The sequence below is a fragment of the Trachurus japonicus genome, chromosome 22, assembly GCF_045865225.1.
Source record: "Trachurus japonicus isolate A0001 chromosome 22, Traja_1.0".
NCBI classification, from domain to species: Eukaryota; Metazoa; Chordata; class Actinopteri; order Carangiformes; family Carangidae; genus Trachurus; species Trachurus japonicus.
In genome coordinates, this window is record NC_140928.1 from 6,258,535 (window position 1) to 6,286,229 (window position 27,695).

General features: G+C 42.5%; 1 protein-coding gene across 3 annotated transcripts in view; it reads right to left on the reverse strand.

Moving 5' to 3' along the window:
- atrn (attractin) overlaps positions 1-27,695 on the reverse strand; it is a 151,468-nt gene that overhangs the window by 122,930 nt on the left and 843 nt on the right. For all 3 annotated transcript variants that reach the window (XM_085767215.1, XM_085767217.1, XM_085767216.1), the window contains exons 2-4: positions 7,362-7,445; positions 3,916-4,029; positions 3,258-3,386 (exon numbers count right to left, since the gene is read on the reverse strand). In XM_085767215.1, the coding sequence (XP_085623341.1) occupies positions 3,258-3,386; positions 3,916-4,029; positions 7,362-7,445 (327 nt within the window). The remainder of the gene's footprint in view (positions 1-3,257; positions 3,387-3,915; positions 4,030-7,361; positions 7,446-27,695) is intronic.

Consider the following 27,695-nt stretch of genomic DNA (forward strand, 5'->3'; position numbering starts at 1 on the left):
TTTGGTGTTACATGTTGGGCAGCGTGTATGTAAAATAAAATAAAAAGAGGTTTTGTGCATGTTCGTTGTTCACATGAGAGAAAAAAAAGACTTTTTAGCAGTGCACAAAAAAAACCACATCTGGAAAAAATCTTCTTGGGGAGTTTGGAAAAACAAAAACTAGTAAAGTAATCTGTCTTTAGCAAAAAAAAAAAAAACTTTTTGTGGAGTTTAACTGGTGCTCGCTTTCACAGCCGATGATTTATGTCCATTGGCACGAATATCGCTGCCTTTTCCTGTTAGTACAAGGAAAAGTACATTGATTTCTTCCAGGCTGAATGCAAATAAGCAGCAACACCGTGTAGTGTGCAACTGAGACACGACAGCTGCCTCCACCGCCACCACTTTACACTGGCACCAGTTGGAGCCCAGAGCCAGACCCAGAATGCATTCATCAGTACCGATAAAAACATTTTTTGGACAAAGCTGGGCTTCAGAATATTCTTTCAAAAAGATCCAAGGCCTCTCTACACTGTGAGGTATTCTGCAAGGAAACTAAAAGTTGTGTTTGTATTTAGCGTTTCACAACAAAACCCATTGTGTGTGTCCTCGAAGCCACATAAATATTTCAAACGCCATTAATGTTAATGCTTCTTCTTTGGTGTTTGGTTTTTTTGGTGGTGGTGGTGGTGCGGGCATTGCAACACTTGTTGGCGCCACACAAATACCACCGACAACATTCAGCCCTGTCCTGATGTGTGCACGCAAGATACTACACAAAAACCAAGGATGCCTCCTAAAATCACTGCTGCACAGCCGGTGGAGAGACGGAGGGAAGAAAAGCAGGAATAAAACCGTTTGTAATCTTTCCTATAAACAAGTCAGAGCCCAAAGTTTTGAAAAAACTCAAATAAACTCCACAAAAAAAAACATGATTATCCATCAAAGCCTGAGAGGAGAGGAGCTGAAGTGAGCTGTTGGTATTTCTTGTTCGGGAGGAGACGGACGACACAAAGGGCCCGCCGTTGGTTTTTTTTATCTTTATCTTTTCATGTTCCTTCAGTCTGATGATGGTTTGATGTTTTTTCGGCTCCTCCACCTTTTTCCCAGACACCAAAGACTGAGATAGGGGGGAGGAGGGGGGTGGGCTGGGGCCGGGGGCACTTTCGCTTTCATCCTGACTCTGTTTCTCAAACCCAACTTCAATCCTATCACTATGGCGACGGCACAAATGAGCGAGGGGGAGAAAAAACGCAAGGAGGTCCGTTGTGTCCTTCTGCAGATGTTTGGAAGAAAAACCAGCTCCACTTTGGTTTTTTGAAAATACAGTTTCTTTCTCTGACTCATGACGATTTAGTCTGCGGCTCCGGTTTCTTGCATCGATACGCAGATCTGTTGCAGATTAAAGGAATGTCATTACATTTGTGAGTCAGTGTGGGTAGATTCTGTGATTACAGATCTGAAGCGGGCATGGATGAAGGGGACAAACTTTTCTTTCTTTTTTTGCTGCAAAAATGTCCCAACTGCTCCCTGAAAAACTGATGTCCAGACACAGGACTAATGGCCGGAGCTGAAGACGGAGAGAGGACATGGTGCAGGACACACATGACGTCATGCAGGAGAGAAAACTGGACGTAAATCCTGAATTTATAAACTAAGAGATCATCAGAGACGGAGACAAAGAAGAAGAAGAAGAAAAAACCAGGAGGTCATTTAAAAAATGAAAAACGAGAGAGGAACATTAATTATCTGATGTAGTCGTGGCAACATGAACACAGCTATGTTCAAAGTCTCCTCCGCCTCTTTACAGTTTTGCAGCATGAGTCAGTCCAGCAGCTGGTGGCAACTGATTTATATTTGATGTATTTTTAAGTTTTCCATGCAGCACCACAGTTACATTGTACACAGTTATATATGTTGTGATTTAATCATATTTAAGGATCTAAAGGAGCAATTTGTTAGTTTTACTGTGGCAATGACAAGAGGCTTGGCTCTGTAGCCATAAGAAAAACCTAGAGATAACATATTCCTATATATTTTACGTTTAAATTGTCCCCGTAAATTGTATTTTTGGTGCCTTTTTGTATGTAATTAGTGTTTTTGTGCCTTCTCTTCCTCTCTGTGTCAACTGTCCTGGAGTTATGTTTATGTTCATCTTTATGTTATCTGTCGACGCTCTAAAACCAGTCGGTCAAATAAAGTTCTTTTGTTAAAAGTGTTGCTGCAGCTTTTTTGTTCTTTTCAAGTATTCTGGATTCTCCATGCACCTTGTTAACAGGTGATTATACCAGATACCTCTACTCTACCCATTAAAGCCAGGGCAAAATCGTTGTACAAACATACAATATATAAATAAGTTTCTGATTCTGACTAAAAGGTTGTCAGTAAATCAGTAAACGTAAGTATGGGTGTGCCTCAGAAGGGTCAATGGTGAACTGTACACTGTAAAGTAGATTAACTAACACATGTGACCTTTGACCTCTGTGCAGCTCTGCAATGCTGCAACAGCAAAACATAGAAAACCCTTTTTTAATGTTTCAATCTGTGAAGTTTCAATACTAAAATATGGGAATTTTATTTAGAAATCCCCTCAGTGAATCTACAAAATAGGAAAATAAATCATAAAACTCCCCAAGGATTCCCCATGACTTCTATTGTTTACTTTGGCTGCTTTAAAGTTTGAATTGGATTTTACAAGAAAGCTCGATCTAAAAACCACTGAAAGTTTTTTGTCCATCAGAGGGAAAACTCTCAAATCAATAGATTTATAACCTGTGATTTTAAAATGTGTTCATGTCAGCATCAGCCTTGGGCAGGTTCTGATTCTGTTGGTCCACAGCGTGCACTGCCCACCGAAGACAGATGACGGCGTATCGGTCCAACAACAACAACAACAACAACAACAACACACCTCAGGCTGCAGCGAACGGACGCCAGCGGCCCGACGTGATCCTCTCGCTGTCAGCCGGGCCGTGCCAGCGCGCGGGCTGAATCATGCAGAAAGTGATAGGTGTGTATGCGTCATCATGTTCCAAAGGAAGAAGTGTGTGAAGTGGGCCCTCCACCTTGTTAAGTCTCCACACAAACTGGATTGATTTACACGCTGAGGGGTCTCGTCCCGGGGATCAGCACCGAGGTATCTGTCATTCAGATTCTTTTATCCAGTGACTGACTCCATCACAAAATCGCAATCAACGAGAGGTTTGAGAGTTTGATTCAAGACCAACACGTTTTGTCGACCTTCTTCCGTTTCCCTGTGTGGTTGTGGTTTGTCTCACCTGTAGGAGATGTTGAAGCCGGTCAGGTTGTAGGCTGCGTCGCTGAAGAAGTGCAGCAGGGCGTAGCCGGACTGAGACACCACCTCAGGAACCGTCTCGTTCCCGTAACGCTCGGGAACAATCAGACCGCTGCAACGACAACAAGAAAAGTCCAGTTTAGAGCTGTCAGTGAAGGCACCACGACAGTTCTTTGTTTGTTTGTGTCCAACGTTTAGTTCCTCTACAACCTTATCTATGATATAAATCAGGGCATCACAAAGTAATAGAAACTGCAATATGCAAAATACAGTATCACACCTTTTTAAAAAAGTTTAAATGTGTCACTGTGTTGTTGTGCATTGTCAGCATTGTAAATGTTGTGTTGCTGCAGAGACATGCTGAACAACAAATCATATTCTCAAGAGGTAAAAGCTCATGTTTGTTTGTTAAAGACCCAAAGTCACATGGGATAAAAAGTGAAAGTAAAAATGACCATTCACCCTGAAATCACAACATCTGCTCATAATTAATCACAAATATGTTTAATGCTAATTGTTCAGTCTTGACCTTAATCATAGTTTGGAGAAACCAAAGTTTGGCAATGAAATTTATGAAATTAGTCAAAGTGAAAGGTGAATTCCTCTTCAGTGTTCTCAGATCTCCAGTGGACTGGACGCACCTGAACGCAGCGAGCAGAGGAGCGTAGATGGAGTCTCCGTCGTACACGTACAGGTGGTCCCAGCTGCACTCAGTGGCAAAGTGGTTGAACCGTAATCTGAGTACGGTGTTGGGCCTGGAAAACACACACACACACACACACACACAGGGGAAGACCATGACAAGACCAGTATGGGTTCGACATGACTTTAACTCTGATCAAACCCCATTAAAACTGTGTATTTGCTGCATTCACATAAAGAACACAATGGATGTTTAACAGTGTGTAAAGACTGAACATGTGACCCGCTCCGTTTCCCTCAAAGTTCATGAAACAAGCCCACACTTGTAGTTCAGACGAGTCCTGTCGTCCAGATTTACTCTTCAACATCTGCGCTCGAAGTCTCGAACACTGGGATTCTTTCTTAACACTGGTCCAGACGCCAGACCAAAATACAGTTTCCAAAGAAACAGCTAATTATTTGTGAATTATTTGGCAATTTTAACAACAACCCTCCAGGAAAATAACTTTGTTTTTTTTTGAGTTTTTTCCACAGAAGTGTAGAGAGATGATAAAGAGCATTTCACTTTTCTTTGGGAAAATTACAGATCCTTCACTCACTGACACCAGTCCTTCAATAAAAAGGGTTAAATATTTATAATAAAACCCATAAATCCTTGTTTTCTGACCTCAGCTTTTGTGGAAAGTTACTGTTTCACCAGCTCAAGTGTCTGTTTTCATAACGCACCACCCTCTGTCGCCACGGCAGCTGGATGAATCAGAGTGTAAGAACATGAGAGGAGATGGATAATTAACTCGCTGATCCTGCAAAACTACCTCCACTGTTTGTCTGTCTGACTCTGTGTTTATGTTTAAAGGAGCTGCACGTCAGAAATGTATGATAGTAATCATAAAATCACCAGAATATTCACATTTAAACATTTTATTTGCTGCACACAAATCATGTTTATGTTTTGATTTTGTGTTTTGTCCTGTTGCACCACCCATTGCTATCTCCCAATCACCATGTCAATAGCAGTATCTAGGCATCCAGGTTGCCAGTTTCCACTGAGCTGCAGCTACAAGCACTGGGGATTATGTCTGATATTACTAATATTAAAAAGATCTCGCTATGACTCTCAGACACGTCTTGACAAAAGCAGAAATAAAACAAGGACGAGATGAGTCTGAAAGATGGAGGCGGCTAAAAGTTTCTCCTGGACACCTTTGAGCTTTTTGCACAATAATGAGTTTTCCCAGTGCAGTGTTTACAGTTTTATCTGATTCATTTCCTTCTGTTACTACATCATCACAGCTCCGGTGACATAGAGTTTTGGCCACAAATTTAATTTAATTTTCTATTCTTTCCCTGATCACCTGTGTTTTCTGCTGCTCTGCAAAGTCAAACTCCAGCTGCTCAAACCTGACGATGAGCTTTTTTTTTAAAAAAACAGTCTGCAGCTCAGCCTGAGAGTTTTCAGCAAAAAAACAAGCTCGTTTCATCTTCTACTTTAGATTCAAGACGTTCATGGGTTCTTAAAAATGGGTTAGCTCTAAATTTGGTTAAGACGGCAAAATGAAATCATTGAAAAGAGGAGGGAAGAAAGACAAAGGCCCATTTAGCGTGTCTACGATGAGGCCACATGCTATACAGGAAATGTTATGAATAGTCACATTTTTCTCCTCAAAATTTTATTTATTAGAGTGAAGTGGTCACTCCCCCTCCCCTTCCTCCCCCTCCCTCCCTGCTTGTAGACAAATAAAGGGAGGAATGGCAGCAGCCTGGAGGTTTGATCAGAGTTAGACTTGTGACTGATTCAAAACTGTGGAGTGACTTCAGATCTGACGCAGAGAAAAAACGTCTGATTCAAGATCTGTCGGAGCTAATGATTTTTTTATTTTTAGATTATTAGCACTATTTTTTTTATTATTATTGCTATTTTAATTAATATAGTTTTACCATTTTATTCCCTCTTTGCTTTATTTATATATTTATCTATCCTTTATCGTTTTTTGCCATTTAATTTTTCTATCATCTTATGACCTCAACAGTTATTTGCTAATCTTTAACTTATTTTTATCCATTCCTCATTTTAAATTGTTGACTGTAATAAAGCATTTCCTGTGTGTTTTTAAATCCCATATGCGTACGACTTAATAATTGTGTAAATAGTTTATAAATGAGTTTTTTTGTATTTTGTAATCAGTGCGTCATTAAAGAAAAAGAGCTGGCTCTCAACTGGCTTCTCTGAATACATAAAGGTTTCTGTCTATCCATCCATCTATGTATGTGTGTGTGTGTGTGTGTGTGTGTGTGTGTGTGTGTGTGTGTGTGTGTGTGTGTGTGTGGGAGGAGGTGGGATATCTTTTGTTGTCTATTGTTTAACTATGTAAAGCACTTTGCCTCTGCATGTTTTATAAATAAAGTTTGATTGACTGATTGAAGGTTTCACATCATGTCACCGTCCAATCAGCTGAAGTCACGTCAGAGGAACTCCACAGTGAACATACGTCTGCAGCTCCATCTGCACCAACTCGTGTTTTAAAGTATTATTTGATGCGTTAACCTGCAGTTACGACTCAGGCCGCGGTCGGAGGACAGAAAATAAACGTCCCATTAGAACGTAATGAAAACGCTGGACCGGTGATTAGAGACGCCATCCAGGAACAGGAAGGTCACGGGTTCAAATCCCTGCAGCAGCTACAGTAAAACTCCCATCCCATCGAGGAGGAGGAGGAGGAGGAGGAGGAGGAGGAGGAGGAGGAGGAGGAGGAGGGACGGTTAAGAGTGTGACGTCCTGAGTCCTGAGCAGTTGCTGGCCGGACGCCTGAAATGTAAATGTAATCAAACGGCGTCGGTTTGGAGGAGCTGGCAGGCGGAAGAATTAAGGATCACGGCTGTGAATCGATGCTCTGTGGTCCAAACCCTGTCGCTGGGCTTCTGCTGACTTTAACAATACACAAGCTGTATTGAATTCCTCACAGTTACTTTGCCATTCGTTTTCATCCATCATCCTCCTGATACTCTGTACCCCCTCACCCCCCTCCTCCTCCTCCTCCTCCCAGTGTAGACTGTGTATATAATCATCATTATGGGCACCTTTGAAATATGCTGTATATTTATAATATCGAATTGCAGCCTGGGTTTTCACAGTCCATCGCTCAGCTGTCTGAAGGTTTTAGGAATCTTTTCCTTTACTGTTTTTATTAAGCTGATTTAATGAGTGGGATCAATAAGAGGGGATCAGTTTCATGCTGTGTTTCTGCAGCCTTTGTTCAGTCACAGTGTGTGTGCATGTGCGTGTGTGTGAGGATTTCGACAGCAAAGACGTTCGACCACATCAAGACATCATCTGAAAAATCCATTTAAATTATTTCTGGATCAAAAGCTGTGATGTTTAACTTCAGCAGAGTGAACACAAACAGAGTTTTGTCCTCTGCAGGCTCCTGTACTCGTCTGTACTTACTGTCCTTCGATCAGCCACGTGCACTTGGTCTTGTACTTGTAGTTTCCTGGTCCGTCGGTCAGATACCCAGAGGGGCCCGTCAGCCTGGACAGAGACAGAGACACAGAGAGAGAGGAGACGTTCAAGGTTACAAATGAAGATGTCGCGTTTATTATTCTAAATGAGTTGAAACCATGGAAACGGTGTCGTCTGCTCAGAGTCAGAGACACAAAACAAGAGGAGGAGGAGGAGGAGGAGGAGGGCGAACTGATGCTGGTGGAAATCATCAATTTGACAGAAAAATGGTTTTAATCAAAGTGTTGACAAGTCTCATTTAGGTTTTTAATACAAAATAACTCACTGAACTAACAGTTTTATTTCTAATAATTAATCAGAGACACCCAGACGACATCACCCGCTCCATAATTAATCGTCTTTAATGATTGTTTCTATATATTCACATTTGTTTTCCCATCACAGAACTCATCTGGCTGCATCATCACTGTAGTCCAACACCTGCATTATGCAGAATTACAGCTACATAGCATGAGCATGTTAGCATTATCACATGTTTGTATGAGCTTGTTAGCATTTAGCTGCTGTGGCTAACAACAGCTGCTTTGACACATTTATAGACAGAGGCACAGAAATAATTTGTGCAACTGACAAAGGAAAATGAATAAGCAACATTTATGACTTAAACAGTTTCAGTTCCACAAAGATTTTTTCCATCGTCACATAACTTTTTATGCCACTTTAGGTGTTTTTCACTTTTTTTTACTTTGTCAGCTTCCAAACAGATGTTATTGTGACTTTATTTCTTGTAATATCTTCATGTTAGAAACTGTGAACTGTGTAAAGAAAAACAGGAACATGTGGAGGACGGTGCAGGATTTTATTGTGTCATAGTTGCAGCAGAACTAAAGCCGATACTAAAAACCAGCAGCAGCTCTAAAACCTCATTTACTGTAAATATTTCCTGCACTAGAACATTAGATCTGTGGGAACTCTTTATAATAACTACACACTATGAAGCATTAGTTCAGCTTTATTAAAATACTTTATCATTTTTTCAAGCATTCTTCTTACGAAATCAGTATCTTAATCACTTTGACACTTAATAAATTATCTTATGTTATTGACAGAACAGCTGATTTATAAATGTTGTCAATAGAATCAGTTAACTCATTAAAGATCAGCTTTTTGAACATTTATAACACATTAACGTAGGAAGAATGCTGCATAAATGATGAATTCAGTATCTAATCATGTTGAACTAATGTTCAATAGTGTGTAGTTAGTTACCCAACAGTGACATGTGTTTCAGCAGCGATACCACAGAAATGACAACACATGACGCCATTACACAAGAGCCGGTCAGCAGAAAGAGTGTGTGTGTGCAGGTAAACACAAACTTGTGTCACTTCACCTGAGTGCACACACAGCTGCGGTGGGCAGGGCGGCGAAAGGCCTGAGAATGATTAAACCTCACAGCAGATGATTATCAGCAGCCACTAACAGCAGTAAAGTACAGTGTTACTGCCTGATCAATTCCTGCCTGATGACACAGCAGCAGAGAGGAGCTGCAGCTCACAGGGGACACTTAGACGCACTCGGAGATTGTATCATTACTGATGTAGGTCTCAGGGTGCCATGACTCTGCTAACACACCCAGTCACCGTGCAGCTTGTTCCAAAACAGTCTCTCAGCTCAGAAAGCTGCAGAGGAGCGACTCCTCCCAGACACAGGAGCACAAGTCAAGATGTGCAGATACAAACTCCACTTGCTTCATATTTGTTGCTTAAAGCCCCAGTATGTAATTTATTTGGCTTTTTATTAGCAAAAATCAAATATGTCTTTCATAAACACGTATTTCTCTGAAGTGGAATCACACCCGCATACAAATGAAAGCTTTCTCGTACCTTAGAATGAGTTGTTACAAGTCGTTACAAATACATAAGTGGGCGACGCACCGAACCGAGGCGGCCATGTTGCATCGCCATTTTTTACGTTCAGTGGCAGCGTGACCGTAGGTAACCACGGAAACTCAGCGGAGCTGTCGGCTCGGGGAGAAAGTTTTCCAGGTAGCGCCTGTTAAAACTGTCACCACTGTGCAGTGTGAGGAAGGACGGAGGCACTGATGTTGCATTCAGGCAGACGGCTGGTTTGCCGACGGCAAGAGAGAAAGACAGTAAGGTCAGGTAAACAATATGACATCACCATGACAGCATATTGTCACGCCTGTCACGCTTGTTTATCCTGTTACATGCAGCGTCTGTCTGACATCTGCCCGATTTCACGTGAATGCAACATCAAGAATACGTCCCGATATGCAACTGCACCGCTAGATGGGGGGGGATTCCTACACATTATACCTTTAAATTCAAGTTTATCTTGACCTTTCATGGATGTATTCTTAAGTTAGAGGAAGTTAGAGCAGTGTCTTCTGGGGGAGATCCCTGCTCTGCCTGGGAGTTTTTTTATTTGCATCCAGGCAACAAGTTGTGAGTCAGTGTTGTGTTGCTCTGTGCAACTTTGCGTTCAGGCTGATCCCAGAGCAGCCAAAGGAGCCACAAGCCAACAGCCCCAGCTGTGTGTGTGTGTGTGTGTGTGTGGAGGGGGGCCGCAGGGCAGGGAGGGAGGCTCAAGGTCCAAGGCCGAGGGTGTTGTTGTGAAGTTAATGACAACTTCACAGGGCCAAACGTATGACACTGTAACGCAACAATGCTCCGGTGCTCTCGCAGACCAAACCACTTCTCCTCATCCACAGACCTCACACCAAGCCTGAGTCTCGCTCAGTGCTGCCGTTTGCACCGAATGTGTTTTAAGAGCGTGGATACACACACACACATATCCCTCTCTCTCTTCACGCGTTGGGTCTCAGCGGCTGGATAACGAGCGCCAACGCTGTGATTACACGTCTCTCTCTCAGTGCTAATGCAGCCGCGGCCGGCTGGGACTCTCAGCTCCCAGCTCACAGACAAACACAGCTCTCAGAGGGCCAGAGTCAAACCAACACACACCAATACACACCAACACCTCCACTACTGCTGCTACTACACAAACACCCTTCTGAAATACAAACGACACAGTAGAAACGTGTGAATGCTTTTAAAGTTTGTGCAGTTGAAAAAATGCAAACATCAATTAATCATTTGTCACCAAAAGTTTCTTTCTTATCAGAGTGATAACATCTTTCATTATTGTTTTCATGGAAACTGAACACAGACATTCAGACACTTCAGACTCACACACTGTCCAAAAAAGACACATAACTGTGCTGTTATTGGAGCTCTGACTGTTTCATAAAATATTATTTGTTGAACTGAAATAAAAAGAAGTTCAATAAGTAGATCAGTAAGATACACTATAACACATGTTCTTGTTAGTTCTGGCTATGTAAAGAACATTTGAAGAGTAAGTTCAGTCAATTTAAGTCACAGCAACTAAAATCTATACTAACGTGATGGGAATAAAATAAAACAAAGTCAGAAAATAAAAATAATTAACTTCTCACGTTTGCTGCCATCCCAACTCAGTGTAAGTTTGTGTTGTAGCTTCATTTGTCTTTAAAAGTGACTACAAGGAGTTTCGGAAACACTACATTTCCCATGAACCTCCGTGCACATGGAGAAATTCTTGGACCCGTGCAACACGGACAAAAGCGAAAACATTTGTCAAGAATGTTTTCATTGATCAAGAATGAAAGTCGAAGGTCCGAAGACGATCAGATACCGTCGTAGTTCCGACCATAAACAATGCCAACTAGCGATCCGATGGCGTTATTCCCTTGACCCTCCGGGCAGCGTCCGGGAAACCGAAAGTAGGAAATGCTGGGCGAGTGACCACTAAAATTTATCAAAATAACTATAAAGACAGAACGATATATTTATCGAAAATGGAGATACATCCACATTAATATGAGACTCTTTTATAACCAACAGCAAACTCCTCTGGGTCTCTTTAACGTTGAGTCAAACCAGCCACGGCTCAGTCACTCTGGTTCATCTACAGACTCCAGTATAAACCAGTTACGTGTCTCATTTCTGCATCTCCACTGAAAACTCAGACATTTTTACAGACTTTGCTAATTTTAACTTCCTGCTGGTCACTCAGTAAAGTGACTGTGAAGAGTCGTGTCAGGACAAAAACTCAGTAAAACTGTTCCCTGCTGCAGAAGATTAGAGGAAACACCAACAGATCCGGGCGAGCCTTCGACTGATCACATTACATCTGGTTCCCACACACACACACACACGCATTCAGTCATTTAGTTAATTTAACATTTTAGTAAACTAATTAAGGCCGGAGCTCCACATTAAGCTGGGAGCACTAGTGCTACTGACACCAGAATGTGAACAGCTTCAACATCATCATAAATTCCATCATATCCAGGTTTCAGGGTGCAAATGTTTTATTTTTAGACTAATCTTGTAAATTATTTTAACTAATCTTGAAAATTCAATTATTATTTGTATTCTATTTGTTTTTTTGTCAATAATTAATGTGTTTGAAACTTTATGTGCTGCCATTCTTGGCCAGGTCTCTCTTGCAAAAGAGATCTTGGATCTCAATTGGACAAACAAATAAAGGTTATAATAATAAAATCATTTCATTCAAACCACAGACAGATAGAGTGTTTGGGCCCCTCCACATTTCAAATGTCTCAAAGTGACCACTGCTTTTGAGTTATGTACAGAAAACAGAGCAGTTTTCATCAAAAATGTGTGTTTCTTCAGACTTACAGAGGTCCAGAGGTCACAGGATGTAAATTTATTAAAGTATAAATGAGCAAAAAACTGTGTAGCACAACTGAGTTCACATTAATTAACAACAATACGGCTACTCAACAACCATGTCAAACAGTCTCAGTGTGTCTGCTGGTCTCCATCTCCACTACTTCTCATCTAAACGTGTCCCAACCTGGTTGAGGTTCACCCTGAGGCCGGTGTGTGTGTGTGTGTGTGTGTGTGTGTGTGTGTGTGTGTGTGTGTGTGTGTGCGTGTGTGTGTGTGTGTGTGTGCGTGTGCGTGTGTGTGTGTGTGTGTGTGTGTGTGTGTCTTCACCTTGGATTTACAACATGTGACTTTAACCACCTTATCTTTTCTATCTGCTGTTTAAGTTTTATAGTTGTGTTCTCTCCATCTCACCATGTTTCCACTCATTCTCAACCCAAAGAGATCTGACACTGTCGTCATGGCAACTCTACGCAGTCAATCACAATGTAACCAAAATCACAATATGGACAATTGCCTTTTTTTTTTTTGATGAATGTGAAATGTGTCACAACAACATTGTTGTGCACTTTCAGCCCCATCGGTGTTGTGTTGTGTTGTGTTGCTATAGAGACGCCCTGGACAACAAAGCATATTCTCATTCTCAAGACTCGGGACGTGTTTGTTTATTTGTTTGGTACAAGACCCAACAAATGAATATGAAAAGAAAAATGGACCACTCCTGCTCAAATTGAAACTGTACTTTCTGCTCATAATCACAATATGATGTTTAATGCATATGGAGCCCTGATGGGAACAGCCTGTTGAGTCAACACAACCTCTTTCATAGTTTTCAACCAGATGAGGGATTTTACTCATCAGGCGCTTGGATCTTAAATTATCAGATTAGAAACATCAGAGGAGTACTGTAAATGTCAGGTAGTTGAGTTCTCTCACATCCTGTGTCGGCTGTGAAATCACCTCTGCAGAGCTGCCGGGAAAAAAAAAAAAAAAACCCTCCTGAACGTCTGTCTCATACGTTATTAAAGAATCAAAACAATCGAAACAAGGATGATGTCAGCTCCCCGTGTCGGTGAAACACTGACCTTAAATGTGAAACTGCTTCATTATTTATTCACAACCAACACTGAAGGAATCCAAACTGGGAACAAAGACAACAACTCCCATGATGCAACGTTACTTAACATCATCATCCAACGACATCTATTGCTATAGTTCCTATTGAGAGACCAAACAACCCTCTAAGGCAGAGGTCTTCAACAGGGGGTCCGTGACCCCTATGGGGAGCCGCAGAGGTGCTGCAGGAGGGTCGTGGAATTTTTGGTTGATAAGACAATGTTTTATCTTTCAGTTTCCACATTTATGTTTCAAATAAAAATGTCAATTTGATCTATGCATGATTATCATGCAGTTGACAGACATTGTTGATATTGGCATTGGTATCAGTGAACAAGGTCTGTTTATAAACAGCAGAGGGACGGCTACTCTACTCACTGTACATTGTACACGTCTTGAAAAAACATAAATATATGAACCTTTATTTGAATGGCTTAGTATCGAATGCACAATAACATGGTACTGGGCCCATTTTAATATAATATACTTTTAAAAAATATATATTAGGGTCCCTGCTCCATCTCTCAAGACGCCTGCTCTAAGGTTTAGAGATACCCCTTTACCACACACACAGACACAGTGCAGCAACCCCCTCGTTCTGCAGCCATGGAGACAGTTTTTTAAGATCTCCATTGGCTTTTAGCACAGCAGCAGCTTTTTCCTCCTCGTTCTAGTCCCTGCTCACCTGCACCTGCTGCTTCACCTGCACCCTCATTGTCAGTTGTCGTGTCTTGTGTTGAGACCCTCTCCTTCCTCACTTTGCATGCACACGTGCACTGAGCGAGCAGGCAGCGTGCAGGCAGGGAGACCGTGAGGGTAAAAATGTTGCATTTTCAACCACAGTGGTCAACAACACGCAGGAGGAGGAGGATCACTACAACAACCCAGTGATCATCATGTTCTCACACAAAGTGACCACAAGATGTTTTATCTCACACACTCGCTCTCTCAAAAAAAAAAAAACCCTGCATGAGCGTCGACCACAGCCAGTGACCGGCGTTAACTGGAGCTGGTGGCGTCTTGTAAATAATCAGCACAACAACAAATCCTTTAAAACACAGAAGTGGCTTGAAACAGAGGCTCAACAGAAATCTTCAGTCTGCTGCTGCCTTCGTCTATTTTTGGACACGGTTCAGGCCATAAAGTGAATTTTTATGCAAAGCAAAAGTCAGAGCACAGTCTATTGACATATCATGCTCCTGGCAGATATATTATGGTCATTTACAACCATAAGACAGTAAAAATCTTATTAACAGCTCCCTTCAGGGATTTTCTTTCTCTTTTTATATTATTGTTATTATTCTAACCAAACATGCAGGGGGAATTTTAAGGAAGGAAATGTGCAGCTGAAACAGAACACGACCAAAATGGAAACTGAAGTGAAACAAAGCTCCTGTTAAACAAACCAATGTCCTTGAATGTATCACACAAAAAAAAAAACTTCTCAAAGTCTTCAATGAGTCTTTGACTGACTGATCGTTGACTATTGATCGTTTTGCGAGCAAAGGGACTCATTAAAATGTCTCTTTTTTCAGCCACTTGTTTGATAAATGTCTGTTTATTTTCACACCAGAGTTAATTAGTGGAGAGTTTTTTTTCTTCAGTTTGCACTCCTAAGATAAGATGTGAATGTGACCTCTCTGCTACAACTACTGGGGCTAGCTGGTTAGCATGTGAACTTCACTAGCAACAAAAAAGGAAAAGGACAGAAATAGAAGCAAACAAAGAAGACAGAGTCTGTTCATGTCAATGGGAGAAGAAGATCACAGATCATTCTGCTCCATAGTGACCAAAATAAATATCAGAGACATTCTCCAGGAGCCACAGATCCTCCACAGGGTCTGACATCAACATGAGCCACTCATCGGAAGAAAATCTACTTTATTTCTGAGCTGCTTCTATATCATTGACAAACTTCTGTCAGATCTCACAACACGTCTCCTCTCTGGTTTTGGTTTCACTGCTGCAGACGACGCTTTGACAAATCTTGTATTTCTTTGCTTACAACTAATATTACCCATGAACTTCATGTTTTGGATGGGAAACAGAGTGTGTTATGTGATTGGTATGATCTTGTAATGGGTTGATCGGATCAGGAATCAGGCCCAAATTCAAACTGTATCTAATGTTGTGTATTGTCACGTCCCGACAAAATCGATCAGCACGGCGCCCACTTAGAAAACCGAAACCGTGGCACAGCCTGAGATGTGATATTATCTGTATGGAGGATCTCAGCTGGCACCATCACACCAGTTTGATCCAGTTGGCTTTATTGTGCAGCAGGAATCTGAGAGACCATGTCCTCCGACAACAACAACAACTGCTCTGCTGAACAGAAGCCGTCACAAAACCCCAGCAGCTCCAGAGTCGACCAGCAGCTGCTCGCTCATCCCGTCACCAGCTCTGCATCCACACGAGCCGGCGTCGCGTTCACAGTAGCTGGGATGGGATTATATATGGAGCCACATATTTCAATTATAATCGGTTCAGATGTCTGAACTGAATGAAAACACCTCATTCAGAATAAACAGACACAAACCCAATGGAATTTAATTGGGATTCACAGGGGTAGAGTATTTCTTTCCACAAACCGATCGAAAGTGAAATCATATCATGTAAACAGTGAAACTTAAAGGGACAACGAAGAGTTTTGGAAAAGCGAAGCATTTTCACACTACATTTATGAGCCTCCGCGCGCACCGTAGAATTCTTCGACCGGCACAAGACGGACTCATGTTTTCATTCATCAAGAATTAAAGTCAGAGGTTCAAAGAGGTTCAGTTACCGTTGTAGTTCCGATCATAAAGGAAACGCTGGTCGGCTCGCCCAGCATTTCCACCATTAATTAAAATAACAAAATAACGATAGAGACAAAACGATATATTTATCGAAAATGGGCCCATTAACAAGTGTGGGTAGCGTAGATTCATCCACATTAACGTGAGACTTTTTTTATAACCAAATAGAAACTCCTCGTTGTCCCTTTAAGCTTGTCTGGTTGTGTTCTTTCTGCGCATGCTCCACCTCCACGTAAATGGGTAGTAACATTTATTTACATTACATTTCATGTTTGTCAAAACACTACTACTACTGTGCCACTAGATCTTCATCTTTGATCAGTGGCCTGATGATTTAATTACTAGAGCTCTACCCTAACCCTCTCAACACGACCCGACTCACCAGCCCTTGCTATGAAAACATGATTTTCTTCAATTTATTTGCCTGAAAATGACATTTCATATGGAACTATGCTCTTTTTCAGATAAAATTGATGACTACTTGCATTGCATTTTGGGTATTTTATCAAATTTTGCAACACCGGTGGTATTCTCGGGTCTATATGACCCGGCCGCCGCCATCCACCCTCGCCACACACACACTACAGGACAAATAGTGATGATATTGGGCTTTCCAGCAAAGCCAACCGACCCGTACTGAGCTCTGTGATGTCATTGTATTCCAAAAATTAGTGCAAAATGTGTTTTTAATAAGTTGAAGTAAAGCTTGCACAGTGATACACAGAATGTGGTGATGACTTCATGTTGCATGCAACTAAATCGGGTAAATAGGAGCCGCCAAGGGCAACGGTGTTACAACAAACAAAGAGAGCACAAGCATGTCACAGTTGACATGAAATCTTCAGTCTGAATGATTTGATTAAGAATTACGAATGAAATAACGCCCGACAGCCGCTCCTTCTTGTGCAAACAGGAATCGGTGCAGCAGAGCCAAGTGGTACAGCAGCGGCACGAGAGCAGAGCAAACATGACGGTGCTGTTGAAGCTGCACAGGCTGCAGGGCGAGAGAGAGAGAGCAGCTCAGACTGAATGTAAATGCTAGAGAGACAAAAAAAAAAGGGTTTTCCCTCCAGACCGTCTGGGTAGACGAGCAAAAGCTGCTGAGATGAAATTTTAAACCAATTAGGGAACGTTATGTGAGGGAAATTACGCTTTTATTGTTGTGTCCCCGTGCACCTCAGTAATGTGATAGCTTCACATGATTCTGCACAAAGGAAATTATATCTTAATATCAAAATTATTTGCTGATGACACCGTCATTCTTTTTAGAGGACGATGAATTCCAGAGGTGGAGCTTCACCAGATGCTAAATGTGATGAACAATAAATATTCGGTCCTCTGTTGTTAATGCAGCCGTGGTGTCAAAACATACAGGAGATGTAGCCTATCGTTGATGGTAAAGGTTAAAAAAAAAAGAAGAGAGACACATCAACAAAAAGCCCAAATAACGCTCATCAAGCTGCAAGTCGGTCCATAAATATTTCAGAAATTATAAGCAGAGGCCAGTTTCTGCTTTCCCACCTCAGTTTACAGCTGCACTCAGATCAGTTATCTGCTTTCATCTGCAAAAAAAACAACAAAAAAAAACTAAACTCTGTCCTTTACATATCAAGCTTCACAGACAAGATCCCTCTGATAACTCACTGCCTCTCTGTGCAGCTGCAAGTAAATCCACCTCGACTGCAGGTACCTGAGGAGGACGAAGAGGAGGAAGGGACAAATTTCTGTGCCTCTGCATTTGTAAACTTAAAAAAAAAAGCTGTGGGGAGCATTAGTCTGTGCTGGCTCAGTGAGGTCGGCCTTCAAACCGGCTCCAGACGGCGCCTGAGGACGAAGACAGACCAACAAACTGCAGAGCGGAGGAACAAACAGGGCAACATGAAGCAGAGAGCTGTGAAACAAACCACAAGTTCTTCTCAGCGTCATTTCTGTGGGTCAAGAATTCACCCTTCAGTCTGGACACAACATATTGATTGATTTGATCATAATTTTTAATGATGCATTCATTATTTATCGAGCAAAACATTGGCTGGATCCAGCAGCTCCACAGATGTGAGAGCTGGACGTTCCTTTCCGACTGTGGGAACAAAACTAAACAAACAATATGACTGATGAAGAGACATTAGACTCAAGTCAGTCAATAGAGATGATAACCAGAGAGTGTTAGTCATCTTTTCTGCAGAGCTGCTGACTAATAAACCCCTCAGAAAATATCAATGTTTTAACACCAAGGAAGTGTCCCACAATACCTTGTGACAGGACATCAGACAGACTCATCTACGTCTACAGTGACAAATATGTCTTTTTTAAAAGCAGCTGTGACGACAAGTTTTCTGACTCAGGGCGGAAAAAACTTTATTTCGGAGGCTGATTCAGACACTTCAGAGCAGGAAACACGAACGATGGTGGCTTGATTAACCGGCACAGAGCTGCACATGGGACCGAACATGCATGAGAGGCTTTCATTGGCTCCAAGTGGACGGACGAGACAAAGCGTTTATTCACCACTTTGCCCACACCATGACAGAAAGCACACTCTTAACCCGGATGCTCATAAAAAACAATTTCATCTCCCCACTCCCTCTCAAACTCATAAAAATAAAATATAAAAATCCAGCAGCAGGTCTTAGAGACTCTTTGTGCCACGGATAATAAAGCCGGCTTTTATAGAAATGATCTTATCAGACACAGACTGAGCATCAGATACAATTCCACCTAACACCAACACTCATCAGCATGAACAATTACAGGCTGCCAGTTATAGTAAAACAGAGAAAATCTGTCTTTTTTTTTTTTAGGCTGCCATTTTACTGTTTTTTGGTTTGCTGAGCTTCAGCAGTATAAACCACGAGGAACAGCTTGGCTTTCACAGCTGCAGCCACCGTTTTCCCCCGGACGCACATTAACATCCACAGAAAAACTGCTCCATTAAGAAGCAGGTTCAACAACACCGCCACAGAGGAGATGTTAGACAGCCAGGATTCTCAGAAGACACAAAACAAAGACACAAACAACCTCTCGTCTTCACCTGAGGTGATTCTTGTCCCAAAAAAAAAACAACACAGAAGAATTAAATCAACTTGTATCAGAGGTCTGGGAGTTCAATGCTCACAGAACATTAGCTGCTACATCTCTGCTTTGAGACCAGCAATAAACCAGCGTCACATCATGTTTCCAACTTTCAGCTCTTATACATAAAACATAAAAACATAAAATTCACTATAGCCAAAAAAAACCTGTGCTTTAATTCAACTTCAACTCTGTGTGTAAACGGTGCCCTTGTGGAGCGTCATCTATCAAACAAACAGCCACTTTAAAGAAAAAAGAAAAAAATCACAACAAGGAAAAGGAAACTGTAACTGTCTCTGGGAGTCTTCTAAATGTCATTTTATAATAATCGCTGTAAGAACAACAAACAGACAAGCTCCAGTGAGCTGAGCTGAACAATGAAGAGATCTCAAAGACAACGAGAAAAAAAATGGAGCTAAAGACAGAAAATCTGTTTTTTGTTTGTTTTGGTGAAACTGTTGTGAAATAACTGACTATTAATATAATCATTTAACATGTGGTGATATTATTCGTTATATATACACACAGTGGTTTCTGCCCAGTCTTGATGAGATCGACACGCATGGGAAATAGTTACGCATTTAGCTACACAAGTTTAAAGTGGCATCAGATCAAAAAGAAAATTTTAAAAAATTCATCTTGCCTTTAAAGCAACGACAAATCCCAGCGGTGTGTTTTTTGTCGCCCCCTCCCACCCACCTCCCTCCGTCCCCTCCGTGTTGATCTTGGCTTGGGTTCCTCATGGCTACTCAGGACTCCATCTTGGCACGACCCTGCCACAGAAAGCTGCTTTTACCAGCACTCGCTGCTGGGACTTGTATGGCAGCATTGTCTGTATGCTAAACACGGCCTCCGACCACAGCGCTCTCCCCTGGAAAACTATCAGCCCCTTTGACCGAGCTGACAAAAACAACACAAGTCTGATTCCCGGCAAATCTGGGATCACACAGCAGCAGAGTTTATACTCTCCGCTGTTTGACCACGATGAGCCTGATAGGGGCCGGAGCTGCACGCTGTAGGTCGGTGGGGCAGAAGCTCAGACTATCCTACTCCACCAGAAACAACTGATCCACTTCACCACTGTCCACACAGCAGACGTTGGAAACAGAGACAGAAAATTAAATGCTGCTTTAAAAGGAGCTGCAGGAGAGAACAAGCTCCTCATATACACAGTTACGCACATCACATTTTGTGAACCAAACAGGCCTGGATAACTGCGCCCAATCAACAACAATGGCTTCCTGCTGAATTTATGGTGCGTTCCAGTTGTACTCGGAAGTCGGAACTTTCAACTGGAACGACCCCCGAGGCCGGATTTCCAACTCGGAAAGTCGGACGATCCACACAACCCCTGAGTTGACATTTAAAGATGGCTTCCCCGGTTGTAAACAGTAGTAGAAGCTCCTGTAATAATCCTTTTATTAAAGCAGAAGTAAGCGGAATATTTGTGTTAATATAAGTCTTAAATAGTTATATCTTCCGACGGCAATCACTTACATAGAGTGTTTGGTCTGAAACACGGGTCTGTCAGTCACTCTGCTCTGCTGTAAGCCGAGGAGAAAACTTTTTTCTATCCTACAACCTTTATCCAATGAGGAGAGAGAACGGCATAAAGGGGCAGTCCAAGGGATGCGCGTGAATGTGGTGACGTAGAGACAAGGGCGGGGACTGCTAACTTCATCGGCTGATAAGAAGTTAGCCAAAACGACCGGATCGCTTACTTCTGCTTTAACACTTTTTACTATTTGTCGTCACAATAAGTCAGCTGTATACATAGTATTGCTGTCATAGTGTAATTTACATTTTTTATGTGTATGCAAACTACAAAACAGACCGTGCTAACAACGGCTAACCGTTAGCCCTGGTAGTTTCAGCCGGTGTTTTTGGCCGTTGGCTGCTTTTTTCCGACTTTGTAACTACGTTGATAACTCGGGTGTGACGTCATTCACAGCTCCGACTTCCGAGGTAAATGGAACGCAGCATAAATCCTGTTTAGTTTTGAAACTGTTTCCAGGCTGAACTGCTCTGCTCTGAGAACTTGTGATTGTGGTGTTCTGTTTTTATTTGAAAACCTAAAACTTTAATTCTTTCAACGTTTCCTTGAAGCTCACACCTATGTGAAGAGAGGGGCGATCAATCAAGATTCAGTCATGGACAACGAGGACACATCCGTCCAACCTGAGGTTCCTCCAAATAAAGACGAACCAGAACTTGGAGAGGAGTGTGAGGCGAGACCAACATCAAACTCTTCATGTGAGGGCGACGCAGGAGAAGAAGCTGTCCCACAGCAGACAGAGGAGTGTGAGGTGAGGAGGAATTTGCTGGATTCAATTATTTTAATTGTGAGTTAACTGACCCTTTTTTAAGAGGGTTTTTCTGTGAACTGTAAACAAGCAAAGCTGATGATCTTTAACGGCAATATAGTGGTAGCTCTGTTTAAAACGGACTTCAGAGTGCGCATGCGCAACCCACCAATCACAGTAACGTTAGTTATATGGGAGAGAAGAGCTGTCGGTGAAAAGAGGCGAAGACGCAGCACTGTTAACGTTACCTGTTGTACACTGGCCTCAGGCTTGGCTCCACGTAGCACTACAGAAACCTTAGGGTCAAAGAGCAGCAGCACGTCGCTGTGGGTGCTTTTTTTTGCTGTTCTGGACAGTGCATAACTTTACTATTGTAAAAACTCAGTTTATGCTACTGTGATTTAAGTAGTTAAATAATAATAATAATACTGTATATAATTCACATCATAAGGAAAGAGCAATTTATGAGTATCAAATATTTGCTTGATTATTTGTACTGTCTGTGTTTGTTTGTGCTCCATACCACGTATGTGGTCGTGAGATAAATAAAAAGTGAAAGTGAAAGGATAAAAAATAAAATAAATAACTGTGTTGGTCATAATGAACCTAGAACTAGTTATTGCTTGTGTCTATTGATTAAAAGGTTGAAATATTTCCATTCTGGGTCACATTAGAAATCATCAAACAAAGTCAAAAGAAAAATGTTTAGGGTGTTTTACCTGTTACTTTAACATTTTCATTGTACCCCAAAATGTCTTTTTGTGCTCCCAAATATTTGACTTTAGGAGCACATGTGCTTCTTGGGAGAAATGTTAGCATAGAGCTCTGTATAAGTAAGGTTCAGCTCTTTATGTTATAGACCCTACTTATCAATCAAAGGCCTATCGATCAGGTCAACCAACTAGTGATTAATGAATGAATCGACCATTTACATCCCTAGTGCGAGGTGAAACCATCACCAAGTTGTTCATGTGAGGCGGGCGCAGGAGGAGAAGCTGTCCCAGAGCAGACAGCGGACTGTGTGGTGGACGGACGTTCAGGATCTGAGGAGACACCACAGGAAGCTTCTCCAGAGCAGCACTTCATCAGACGGACCATTACAAGACTTCACGTCACCCGTGACCAGTCCCGTGGCCAGAGACTGGAGGTGCTGGTCAGAAATGCGGTGGAGGCCTTGATGGACGGTTTCGAACAAGAGGGCCGCGGTCCAGACGCCGCCACTGAAAGTGCTGAAGGTGGGATTAAGATACCTGGGTATAATTATCACTCCTACAGCACAGCTATTTGAAGCTCACGATGAGAAACTGAGATGAAAGATGATTTGGCAAGATAGGAGATTTTACCATCGACTCATGATGGGAAGAGTAGAAGCTGTAACACCCCGTCCTGACATACAGCGACGCGACAGCGACGCGAGCGAGCGAGCGAGGAAAAGTGATTAGAATGCATACTTTTCAATCATCCTGTCCTGACATGCCGCGAGCGGTGTCGCGCCGTCCAGCGATGTCGCTCAACCCTGAAATTATTGCTCGCGTTGTCTCTATCTGGACGACATTTCGCGGCGGTGTCCCGCCCCTAAACACTTCTTATTGGTTGATAAGTACACGCTGCTTTCTGTTGACAAGCAAGTTATCAGAGAGAGGAGAATATGAGAGGAAAAAACACTCAAAGATGTGAAAAACGGCAACCAGGAAATGCCAGGAATCTCAAAATAGCGCCGCAGGTTTGTGTACGTCCCTTTATAATTTGATTGGTCTGGATTCTGAACCAGTAGAATATACTCGCGACAAAATCGTCACGCTGCATATCAGGACAGCCTCGCGCGAGTTTTCGTTGCCGTTTCGCTTGCTCGCTGCATGTCAGGATGAGGTGTAAGAATGAATATACTAGGATACTACCAAGATTGTTGTTGTTGTTCCAGTCGTTGCCCATTGTGATTTCTGGAGCTACTCAAAAAAAAAAAAAAATCTGACAAAATCATATCGAAATTCTTATGGCAAAATAAAAAAAGCTAGAATCAAATATATGACACAAATGAGAAGGGAGGGTTGAATTTACCCAACTTAAAGCAACACTATGTAGTTTCTTCTTAACGCATTCAATGAAAATCTGTAAAACGCATGGATCATCACACCAGCTTTTAACATTGGATATCACACAAATTGACATCCGTGTTAAAAGCCAGCGTTAATAGATCCATGCGTTTACCACAACTATGACAACGACTTAAAACCATGGAAACGTAAGCGTACAATTCCACTGGAAGTGCAAAACCGGCTTCCGGTTTTGACCATAGATGATGTTCGGAAAAAGGTGGATATGGATGACTGAAGAGACAGATTAGGTGTAGGTGGGGACGGAGCTAAATTCATGTCAAAATACACCTTTAGAATCACTTCCATTCTTAAACGAAGTGGCTCGGAAAAAACGTAAGATGCATGGGTAACGAGTGGATCAGGGGCGATGAAAATATGGTCAGTCGTATGGAACAATAGTAGAAGTAGAAAGAATCTGAAACTTTCAAATTTTGTATGTAGCAAAAAAAGAAAAGTTTAAGAGAAAGAGTTTAACTCCTGTACAGCATGTGATGCAGACAGCGAGGATCTGCTCCGGCTCTACACCACCCTATTTGCCGCCGTGGTGACGGTTCAGGTCGCCCGGGGCCAGAGACCGGAGGAGTGTTTGCCCCAGACCAGAGCGGTGGTGGACGAGGTCGTGGAGGGTTTCAAACGAGTCGGACGTTACCCAGACAACGGGATCACGGAGGTGGCCTGCCGGTCCGTGCTGGGGGTGCTGAGGAGAACGCTCGGCGCTCGGGAAGCGCTGAAGACGGTGAAGCTGCTGCGGGAGGAGCCGGCGGTGGACCGGGCGCTCACACGGCACCTGCACGCCGAGCTGAGGGAGCTGCAGACGCAGGCCGAGAACCAGTCCCCCCGCCGCTGGAGGACCGCGCTCAAGGTGGTGGTCTTCGTCACCAGCCTCCTCGTCCCCGTCGCTCTGTGGACCCTCACCTCTTAAAGCAGCAGCTCCCAACACGAAGAATAAAATTATACAAAATTTTATTTACAAAAATGAACGACTGCAGGTTTTTGTTCCTATTGTCTTTGGGATTTTAAAATGTTAATATGCACAAATATAATTTTGATAACCTCACAGCCTCAGAACAGACAAAGCTCTGTGGACCGTCTGAGATCTCTGACGTCCCCCTGAGGGGGGCCCAGGTTAGGAACCAATGCCTTAAAGCAGTGGTTCCCAACCTTTTCTGGCTCGTGACCCCATTTTGACATCACAAATTTCTGGCAACCCCGTCAATCAAGATGTGCCAGCTCAGATATTTTTATATGCTGCATTTTATTTGAACTCGATTTAAAAAATTCCAGAAAGTGAAAGTATAGAATACAGTTGTTCAGGATTGTGTGTGGTGTTTTTAATCATAATTTCCAAAAGAATAATAATTAGTTTAAAAAATATGTGTATCAGTATTTTTTTTTAATCAATTACTAGACATTTCAGGCGACCACATTTGAATTCGAGGCGACCCCACATGGAACCCCGACCCCAAGGTTGAAAACACTGCCTTAAAGCTACCCTCCGCCTTGTGAATACTGTATGTGAACTTCATTGCACTTTGTCACTTATGTGCTTATTTATACTTGAATTAATTTACATCCTGTGACTTTTCACACCTCTGTTAATCTTAAGAAACACACACACTTTAAATTAGAACTGTTCTGTTTTCTGTACATAACTCAGAATATCAGTATCAGCACCAACGAACTCCTGTAGCTCAGGCCCAAGTTGCACCTTTGCAACAATGAACTGGGTTAATACTGATCAACCTGCAGACATGTTTTCAATCAATTAGTTATAAAAATGTAAAATGTTTGAACATAAGTGCCAGTGTTTTTGCATGAACTTGTTCTTTAATGTGAGGATTTGGAGTTTTTCTTCATCTGGTGTTTTTATGAATTAAATCCTGTTGTTTAGTTTTCAAACTGTTTCCAGACTGAACGCTCAGCTCCGCTCTGGGAACTTGTGATTGTGGCGTTTCATCAGGAAAGTAATTACTAAAAAAAAATTGGCTTCAATGCTAACAGCTGGGCCTCCTCCTTCACGTTACCCAGCATGCATCTGGTGGTGGGCCGCTGATGATTCTTTTTCCCCCCCACAGTGATGGTTGGACGGCTACAACTGAACTGATACACGAGAGCAAACGGCCTCCCGCTTCTTCCACCACAACCAAGACGAGTCATCTGGTCCAGAGAGCACTCAGCAGAAACACTAGAAGCTCCGCAGCCTCTCAGCCTCCATTTTCCTCCTCCAGCTCCTGCTAATGTGCAAATACTCCCAGCTTTTTTCCCTCCCTCTCTCCCTGTCTTTCTCTCTCTCTCTTCTTGACCACGTCTGACTTCTGAGGATGCACAACAACGCCACAGGCCTCCTGCTGCCGACTGCCTCCCCGCTTTACGACCTGGGAGCTGAGACGGCATGACTCTCCAGGATCAAATTTAGAAATCACACACAAAAAAAAGAAACAAAAAAAAAAAAAGGGGGGGGGACAAAACACACAGGACTCATCCCGGCCTGTCTGCTGCTGCTGCTGCTGCTGCTGCTGCTGGGCACACCCTGACGGACACGTTTTAGCTGCACAGACATGCTAGCTCATCACAAAGCTGGAACCAGATCAGCTCACTAACAAGCACAGAAGAAGGAAAGCAGAAGTATAACGTTACTACATGAGCTCAAATTTGACTTAACCAGGGAAATTTATTATTATTATTAGAATTAAATGATTGTTGACTTGTTATTATCTTGGCAGGATCTGCAGAAAGGGCACAAATCCTGTACAAACTGGCCAATATAGTGTCATCATCATCATTGATTTGGCCTAAATGAGGTGTCATCGGACGACGGAGGACAATTTTTTCCTCCAGCGAGGACGTCGGAGCAGAATGAAAAGTCCAGCAAACCATAAGTGACACTTTAATGGAGTCAGAGAAAATTATGTGTGAGGAGGATTCCTACTGACATTAAAACACTTTTCTAATTCGCCATCACACCGTCTGTGGTGTCGTCGCTCTGTTTAGATTAGGGGTGAGTCGACAGACACAGGGGCAGATCTCAGAGATAGATAGATAGATGGATGGATGGATGGATAGATGTGGTCAGAGAGACGTGTTGTTGGTCTTATCAGGTCATCGGCTTCCTGCCTCCTCTCTGATGTTTCCAGGAGTTCACCTACACGGCCTCAGCTGTGAAAACACACCAGCACACACAAACTTTTTTTTTCTTTTTTTTTTTTTTCCCTCCTCATACTTTGACCCCTGAGCTGCTGTTGGTAACTCACAGCCAAACACCACCCAGCCAGGTCCAACCGCTGCTTCCAAACACCACCTCGCCACCTGCTGAGACGTCCAGCGGCGTCCAGCTCTGGGACGCTGCCAACTTGTCCCCCCCTCCTCTTCCTCATTACACACACACAAACACAACAAACACACACACAGAACTAAACCTAAAAATACCTGTGGGGTTTGTGAAAGCACTGTGGGTAAATACCAAACCGATACCCTGAGTCACTAATGAGTCAACTGGTTTACAGAAAATACCACTTTGATGGTAGAAATGATGATGAAATCACAGCATTTGCAGCTCGGCTCTGGTTTTTATGCGTTTTATGTTGCGGCTGAGACAAAATAAAACACACAAATGCATGACATTTTCTCAGCCTGAGGGGAAATGAAGTGGGGACTATGCACTGTTTTATGACACCTCGTCATTGAGGCAATTTGATAAGGAGAAAAAAAAAAACATACCCAAGAGTAAATAGAGTACATGCTCCAGACTGCCATCCAAAGCTGGCCTGCTGTCCCTGTGTATGACCAGCCTGACACCAGAAGCTGCCTCCATCAGCTCATGTTATCTGACCCATTCCATTTCTATGTTTTTTTTTTTCTATATTTCATGCTGTAAACTGTTTTCTTGTCTGTACACAACATCTATTGCACATCTGTCCTGTCCTCTGTTTAAATCAATGTCCTGTCACCCTGAGCCGCTTTCCCATTCTTTCCTTGTTCTGTTCCTTGGGAGTTTATCCTCAGTCGATGTGAGGGTCTAAAGACAGAGGATGTTGTAATGATGCTATGTGAAGCCCTTTGAGACAAACTGCTTGTAAAAATGGCCTATACAAATAAAATTGCCTGAGTATTTATTTACAGCCAAAGATGGTGACACTATGGAGATGATTATGCCTTGCTGAGGCCTCATCATGTCTGTGCCACCTCCACCTTTATTCATAGGCTACTCATTTGCATTATTCAGCATCTGCACACACAT